The sequence below is a fragment of the Habropoda laboriosa genome, unplaced genomic scaffold, assembly GCF_001263275.1.
Source record: "Habropoda laboriosa isolate 0110345459 unplaced genomic scaffold, ASM126327v1 scaffold5, whole genome shotgun sequence".
NCBI lineage: Eukaryota > Metazoa > Arthropoda > Insecta > Hymenoptera > Apidae > Habropoda > Habropoda laboriosa.
Genome location: NW_017100161.1, coordinates 3,029,351 through 3,038,160, shown reverse-complemented (window position 1 = coordinate 3,038,160; position 8,810 = coordinate 3,029,351). Strand labels below are relative to the sequence as shown.

General features: G+C 28.5%; 2 protein-coding genes across 2 annotated transcripts in view; one reads left to right on the top strand and one right to left on the bottom strand.

Moving 5' to 3' along the window:
- LOC108577740 (multidrug resistance-associated protein 1) overlaps positions 1-4,057 on the top strand; it is a 10,957-nt gene extending 6,900 nt beyond the window's left edge. Inside the window, 7 exon segments of the mRNA XM_017940935.1 lie at positions 1,342-1,562; positions 2,262-2,445; positions 2,504-2,609; positions 2,697-2,823; positions 2,905-3,427; positions 3,509-3,755; positions 3,826-4,057. Coding sequence (XP_017796424.1) covers positions 1,342-1,562; positions 2,262-2,445; positions 2,504-2,609; positions 2,697-2,823; positions 2,905-3,427; positions 3,509-3,755; positions 3,826-3,940 — 1,523 coding nt within the window. The 3' untranslated portion in view covers positions 3,941-4,057.
- A 1,965-nt stretch (positions 4,058-6,022) lies between these two features.
- Positions 6,023-8,589, bottom strand: LOC108578334 (cleft lip and palate transmembrane protein 1 homolog). The gene is made up of 6 exons (XM_017941648.1): positions 8,464-8,589; positions 7,533-8,117; positions 7,339-7,456; positions 7,065-7,268; positions 6,860-6,997; positions 6,023-6,783 (listed from the first exon to the last, which is right to left on the bottom strand). The coding sequence occupies exons 1-6, from the start codon at positions 8,578-8,580 to the stop codon at positions 6,023-6,025; spliced, it is 1,923 nt and encodes a 640-aa protein (XP_017797137.1). The 5' UTR covers positions 8,581-8,589.
- Positions 8,590-8,810: the final 221 nt, after the last annotated feature.

Here is an 8,810-nt window from a genome sequence, read left to right as displayed (position 1 = left end):
TCGAGATTACGTTGCAACGTGTTCTCCGGAACTCAATGTCATTCTTTGACAAAACTCCAACCGGTCGAATTCTTAGTCGACTTGGTAAAGACACTGATGTCATTGATAATGTTCTACCAACTATACTGCGTTCTTGGATTACTTGCCTCTTTGGGGTATGATATTTTCACGTTGTAAATACTGCGCTTTACAAATATTGATTCTCATCAAAGATTATGAATTAAGTTTGTATTCATATACGCAGTGACAATATTTAACGACGGTTGTAATCATTTACTCATAATTCTGGTCATTCTATTTAGTAAATTTATCATTGAAAAACACAAGCTTTTAAAATCTTTGGAAAAATTAATCAAAATTTAAAATACAATATTCCTATTTGTTAACATTTATAATTGTTTTACTTATAAAAATATATCATTGAGCAAATATTTATTAAAAATATATATATACAAATTTTTACTATAAAATCTAATAGTTTAAGTTTATACTTAAAGATAGACAAAATCTTGTGTTTAGTTTCTATAGTTATGTCTCCTTTAATATAATAAAATAGGTTGTATTGTGACTGTATTTTATTAATATATGTTGCTTGGTAGCTATAGAAATGTCTACATTGAATTTTCATTGTGCAAAGTCGTTGCTTTTATTTATATTTATGTGCAAAATATTTAGCCTGTAGAAGTATATTAATTTATGAATGCTATAACCTTGTTATAAGAGTTTTAATCATTGATATAAATTTTATCTTTAGCAACTTTTTTTTATACAGTCACCGACAATCTATAATATAAAAAACTACAGGGCAATAGTAACATCATAATCAATAAGGTAATGGACACAATTATACAGTCAGTATTTTTATAGGAAAAAATATTGCTTGCGCTTGAAGGTAGTATGTACCTGCTTTCTTCCTTACTATGTATGTAAATCTTTGAATGCTTAATTTGCTTATGTATTTTTCCTTTATTTGTGCCAAGCATGCCTTTCCACAGCAAACTTCACCCCCTCGCATAACATGAGACAGAATAGTGTTTTTATTTGTCTGGTACCATAAAATTATAATTGTTAAAAGATATAGATAAAGTGAACTTCTACTTATTTACGCATATTAGAAGAAAATAGTACTTCCAAATATCCATATTACATGATACAATTTTATATATTTTGTATACAAATTCACAGTAGTAAACAACAACATGTACAGAAATATTAAGTGAAAAGAAAAACTTTACTGAATGCTTTAGATTTAAAAAATTTTGGCATATTTGTACCATTTTCAAGCATTTAAAATGTTATTGAAGTGGTTACAATGAAAGCAAATCATGTCTGATGTTGTAGCGATGGCGAGTTTTTTCTGCGATTTGGCACCGCAGCTGGGCTGCTGGCTGGCTGCTCGCCAGATGCACATAATGATGCTACGTGCTGTGATGCGTGCTCCATTGCCCTTCTTTGATACGACTCCTACTGGTCGTATTACCGCCAGGTTTGCTAAAGACGTCGACGTACTGGACACATCTCTTCCTCAACAAATTTCCGATAGCATCTATTGTTTGTTTGAGGTAATTTTTGAAAATGCCTGAACCAGATTAAGATGATTGGTTGTTATTATTTCCTTTCTATAATCCCCTCAATCATAATTCATTGGATCTTCATGTATCTAGATTTCACTGAAGGGTTGGTATTTCTTGTATAAGTACATCATGGGTATTTATTTATTTGGCAACATCTTATATTAAACAATGTGTTACAATTTCTTTACTTCAATTATAACTTTTTACTAAACTCTAAATAGTGAGTGAAGATTTATAATTGTAAATGATATAGTGTAAAAATATTGTACAAACTGAAACCAAGTATAATTGTGTCCATTCCTATAAATTACAATTATATCTTACTGTGTTATTATTAGTAAATATGACAAAAGTATGCCTGCAATGAGTAGTAGAAAATAATGCAAAGTTCATCGATTAAAATGAATATAGTTTGTGTTCAATTGTGTATTGGTGTCTGGAAACATAGATGTGGGTGCTTCATCTGACACTTTGCATGACCAATTCATGAACTTTTTGTTTCATTTTATGACTGTGAATATGTATTTATGTGTATTTGTTGTGTGAATATGATTATTTGCTATTTTATCCTATGTTTTTCATACGATATCAATTCTTAGCATTTTGTTCATCTTAGTATTGAAAAAAAAAGATCAAAAACCTATTGCAAAGTATTTTTTGTTACTGAATATTACGTTCATATTACAGGTCATAGCTACTTTAGTGGTTATAAGTTTTAGTACACCAGTGTTTATCGCGGTAATAATACCGATAGGTGCAATTTATTACTTTGTTCAACGTTTATATGTTGCATCTTCACGCCAGCTGAAACGTTTAGAATCCGTTGATTTATAATCTACATTCTAATCATGCAGGAAAAATACTAATAAATGTTGAAGTATGTTTATACTATAATATATAATTAATTAAAATATCCTATTTATTAGGAGCACAAATGATTAGGGCATTTGGTGTACAAGAACGATTTATTGATGAATCTGAAAGTAAAGTAGATTTTAATCAAGTGTGCTATTATCCTAGTATAATTGCAAACAGGTACAATTTTTTTCTAAAACTAATAATATCAAATTAATACTAAAGTAAAGATGATTGTATGAAACATAATTTATTATTTTATTGCAGATGGTTAGCAGTACGTTTGGAGATGGTTGGAAATTTAATTATTTTCTTTGCTGCATTATTTGCTGTATTAAGTAGAGATACTATAGAATCTGGTGTAGTTGGTTTATCTATCAGTTATGCTTTGCAAGTAAGATATATATAGTCAGTAATAAGTGAATCTTATTTAGTTTGACTATAAAACAGTTTGTAATAAATATTATCTTCTAAGGTTACTCAAACACTGAATTGGTTAGTCAGAATGACTTCTGATGTTGAAACTAACATAGTAGCTGTAGAAAGGATGAAAGAATATTCAGAAACTCCTCAAGAAGCACCATGGAAAAATCCAGATTATGCACCACCTAATGAATGGCCCGTACAAGGACGTGTCGAGTTTAAAGATTACAAAGTTCGTTATAGGGAAGGCTTGGACCTTGTACTTCGTGGGTTATCATTTTCTGTTAAAGGAGGAGAGAAAGTTGGCATTGTCGGTAGAACTGGCGCTGGCAAATCTTCTTTAACATTAGCTTTATTCAGAATAATAGAAGCAACTGATGGACAAATTTTTATTGATGACATTGACATTTCTACATTAGGACTTCACGATCTAAGATCTAGACTGACTATTATTCCTCAGGATCCTGTTTTATTCTCAGGGAGTTTGAGGATGAATTTAGATCCTTTTAATTGCTATACTGATGACGAAATTTGGAAAGCTCTCGAACATGCACATCTTAAAACTTTTATAAAAAGTAAATACGATTTTATTCGTTTTTATAACAAATAGTGTTGGTAAATATGTAGGGAATATATTACGTTTTGTTTCATTTTAGATTTACCGACTGGTCTTTCACATGAAATATCGGAGGGTGGAGACAATTTAAGTATAGGTCAACGACAATTAATATGCCTAGCAAGAGCATTACTCCGAAAAACGAAAGTACTTGTTCTTGATGAAGCAACAGCTTCAGTCGATTTAGAAACGGATGATTTAATTCAAACAACAATCAGACAAGAATTTAAAGATTGTACGGTACTTACAATAGCTCATAGACTTAATACAATTCTTGATTCAGACAGGTAGGTTTTACAGAATAGTAATGTAGTGTTCTTAAGTATCGATTAATATTAAATGACGAATATTTGATAGGGTCATTGTTCTGGATAACGGACTTATTATGGAATATGATTCTCCCGAGACGTTACTACGTAATTCATCTAGCTTGTTTCACGGTATATCTAAAGATGCAGGCCTTGTAACTTAAATGACGTGCATATCATAAATACTGTACAAGCAATAAAATGATAATAATTTTTAATCTATCATAGAATATATAACAACAAATTATAAAAAGAAATATAGCAATTCATTTATATAGAGAAATACAGAATGTGCTTAGATTTGAAAGAATTGAAGATTTGGTAGTGCAATATTCTTCACTCAAATCTTAATTACATTTTAAATAATGTCAAACACAGCCCATTTGTAAAATAGTACGGATATTTATTACTTAAAGTACTGCCATTTTAGCAGCACATCTTGTGCTAAGTAGTGTAAGTTTTTAAACGTATATATATATACATATATATTATTTTAGTAATTTTAAAAACACGCTGCATCTCAGGCTTACAGGTACATATAAAACTTGAGCAATGTACAAAATATAACAGTATTGTTTAGTTAATTTTACTTGTGTTCAACGTTGTTATATTCACATCACCTTATCTTTAATTTTATTGCAAGAATGATCATGCATGAGAGCAGCATTATTTACTCATACTGTTGATTCGTTTTCTCTCAAAATAGCTATTTTGATATGTAATGTTTGACAAATACGAAGCATCCTAATGTTCTGTAAATACTTCCCTCTAAACTTTATAAATTAAAAATTACAGTTTTGTACAATGCTGAGATTTTGTTTCTATTATTTAATGTTTTAATTTTTTGAAATATTATAAATACACATTGTATATTCACTAGATAAAATAAAAAATTCCGTTAGTGCCATGCAATCTGTAAAAGAATGTAAAAAGAAATGCTTAAATCGCATTTTCTTTATAATTTTTCACATTTTAATGAAAACTAACATTTGTTTAATTTTATAATTGTCTATATTTTAAACTACTTTTAATAGTTATGTTAAATAAGTATTTGTATAAACATGATCGCAATTACTATGGCACTAAGCAGGATATCATGATTCATATTCACAAATAAAAAAAATGTAGGTTCTTTACCTGGAAATAATTGTATTTTTGAGCATATTGTACATAGCAATTTGTACTGGATATTGTTTATATACTTCTATTACGTAGTCTATTTCATAGCACGTTTGTACAAAAAATTAGCTGTTGGAATCGCTAGTATTGTTACTTTGCCTCTTTGTTATACAAGTTTAAATTTTTCAATAAAATAATGCATAGCTCAATTTGCTGATACTTGAACTCTTTATGAAACTTAATATTGAACTATATTATGTCATGTTTTAATCCCAATAAATTCTATAAAAGTGAAATATCTTTATTATATCTTTATTCAATTTGTTTTCTTATTTTTTGTCCAGAATAACATTTTTTATAAAAATATAATTGTTGGTAATTATGACAAAAGTAAACATTACTTGAAGACATCGATTTATTAAAAACAATAACATAATTTTATTTAAGAGCGAGCATAATTTAATTTTTAACATTTGCATTGCACAACTTCATTTAGAATTCACTATTTTTTGTAAAAATGATTTGCAATATTTATTACGTACATAAGTAAAGTAAAATGTTCGACACAAAAATTATATTATTCAAAATTCGCTATATATGAATATAATATACATGTACAAAATATACCATTTTTTATTTAAATTATTCATCAAAATATATGTGTATACACGTATGTGTAGTCAAAATCGTTTCATTCTACATGTATAAACAAATTGCAGTTTGAAATAAACTTTATATTTCTTTAATATCATAGAAAATTATAATAATCTTACAAAGCATCGAGATAGAAGTGAAACATAAATACAAGTTTAAATCAAAGCATGATAACAGTTGTTTCTTAAAAAGAGTAATACTCATATTCTTTACAATCGTACTAAATCTTTTCCTGATATTTTGCCTGGTACAATGGCATCGACATTCTTAAATTAGTGTGTCAATGCTCTTTGTGAGGCTTTTTTATTTGGTTAAATCTTAAAACCAAAAGAATATATACATACACACGTAGTTATATCAAACCTATAAGGTACATATTAATGCATGTAGATATATCCTTTGATACTAATAAATTTATTAATTTAAGGTCAAGTTTGAATAATACACTCAACGCTAACATTATGTACCAGACATTACTCATTCTTTTTATCTGCTTCATTTTTCGGACGATCTTTAATGGACTCTTGTTTTTTGTCATTAACCATTTTAGCTTCCATTTCACCAGAAAAACCAAATTCATTTACTCTAGTATGATCAGTTTTATATATCCATCTTTGGTATAAAAATATAAAGAAAACGATATCATCGCGGAAGCAACCAATTCTATATAATGTTGGCATTTTTATAACAAATGCAAAGATGTCATCAATGAACGTGTTTAAAAATTTGTAAGACATCATGCGCCATGGAAGATGTGCTACGCTTTTTAATTTATAATTAATAAATAATTGTGGTGTCATCATAATAAATCCAAACATTAGTAAAAATCCGAATAGCATGTTAAGGACCCAAGAATACCATCCTTTATGTTCTAAATACATTAACGAATAAATTGCATATCCTCCTAAAAGAGGAAAAAGAGCCCAAGATAAATATTTAAAAGCCAACCTATCGTATTCCTTCGTGGAAGATTCTACATAAGATCCTTTGTCATGGAAACTTATTTTTGGAAGGATACCAAATATTTTTGAGTTCCTATTAACACTAATATCTACGACCTTATCAATTTTCCATATTTCTATGCATAAACCTATTACGCAACTAATCAGGACAACTGTATTTGTATCATTGTCGGTAACATACAATAAAACAATAAGTGACTGGAAAACATTGAAAAATACAGATCGAACGGACAGACCTTCCAATGAATTACGATTGTTCCAAAATTGAATGTCTGAAAAAAAAAACACAAAACAATGCCTTACAATTATATTTAACTTAAGTGTATATTTACAAAGAATTTAACTTACCATTTTTGAATGCTAAAAATTCAAATACACTATGTAATCCTGATACAATTATAGTTAAACCCAAGACATAAGCATTGGTTTCTAATAATGTTTCTTTTAAAGTATCTTCATCATTGTCATCTTCATCTGATGAATCTCCTATATAACAAATATTATTAAAACTCCGTTTATATTTGTAATTAATTTTATCAGTAGAATGACGTACCCATAAACGAAAACGCCCATTTATTCTTCATTGTTTGAACAACATAAATTTGCCACTTATACAATGAAAGTGGTTGATAAGTTAATTGAAGCTCCAGCTCTTTTACAGTATCATTTAAAGGTTGATAGTCTCGTTGCATATTCCAGAAATCATTCATGTATATTACAGGCTTATACAATACCTCGCCAGGTAAAAAATTAATATCTGTTTAAAAAAATAAACATATTAATTATATACACTCACATAAAGATTTAACACACAATAAAAAACTTACATGAATCTAAAGATGGTGGTACTTGACCATATACCCAAACAGTGTGATCTGTTACTAAGTTAATAGTTAAATTTGGGTGCCAATGTGATATATACTCTTGATTCATTATTTCGGCTTTCTATAGTAAATATTTAATATATTTAATTCTGTGTTTGAAAAATATATTTGTAAAACAAGTTGTAGCATATACACACCTTAATTTCTTCTTCAGTTGCAGTAGTTTTACCAGTTAACAGATTGTGTCGTTTTTGATATCTAATTTTTTTAAATTTATTTAACATTTTCCTAGAATATGCCATATAATCTCCTGCATAAATATTCTTCCCTGCTTTAGGATTTGGAGATTTTCCAGTTTTTGTGACATACACATGAAGATATATAGACCCATTATTTTTTAATTGATCAGATGGAATAAAATTATAACTTTTGATCTTTGATCCATCTTTATTTGATCCACTATGCCAATCTCCATATACTAATCCTTGTTCTAACCATACCAATGTTCGTGGATCATCAAATTGCGTAAAATTCTCAGATTCTGATAAATAAACGTGCAAATCAAATATAGTCCCATTTTTAAATATATTTACAGCTTGTAAACGTGCTGGATTGACAGGCCCAGGAGACTGAGAATCAATATCAGTCAGAGATCGTCTAAATAGATAGCTGATAAAATAAATAATAAGGGCACGTATAATTAACGATTTTGTTATTGCAAAAAATGATTCCAGACGAGTAGGTTGATATTTCTTCCTTTGTTCATCAATTTCCGCATTTACCTATACACAAATAGAGAAAATATTTTTCAATAAACAGCTTCCTTAGAATTAAATTTTGATTAAAATTTACGACATCATTCTCGAACTAAACAGGTTGCAGCAGCTATTTACATCACATTTATCATGTCACTATACAGTCTTTTACACATAATAGATAAATTTACAAATTCAACAAATTATATACTACACTGAAAGAACATTTTTAATAATACTGGAAATAAATCTAGTACGTAAGATACGTGGCAAAGAAACTAAATCCGTTAGCTTTAGACAAAATACGATAAATGTTTTTAACGAGGAAACGAATTATACAATAATAAATTATAAGACAACATAATTAACACACATCTCTTTCCTCGTTGTTCTCTGTAGAAACTAATTCTCCATTTTGTTGATTATTATCCATGTTTTCTTTGATATCTACTTCCTTACGATCGTGAGTATCATTTTCAGCACCCACCATTTTTGTGTTCAGATTGTTTCCCATGTATTTCCTTCACATTTTCAGAGGGAGTTACAGGTACCGGATGTACGATTATTTCTTAAGTCACGTGCTTCATGACACTGAACTTGAGTTACTGTACCTTATTGAATAATGTAAAAAATATGTAATGAAATATATTTACAAACTTTTGTACCAGAACTGTATTTATTATACATATATATAATACATAAATACATTTTTTTCATACA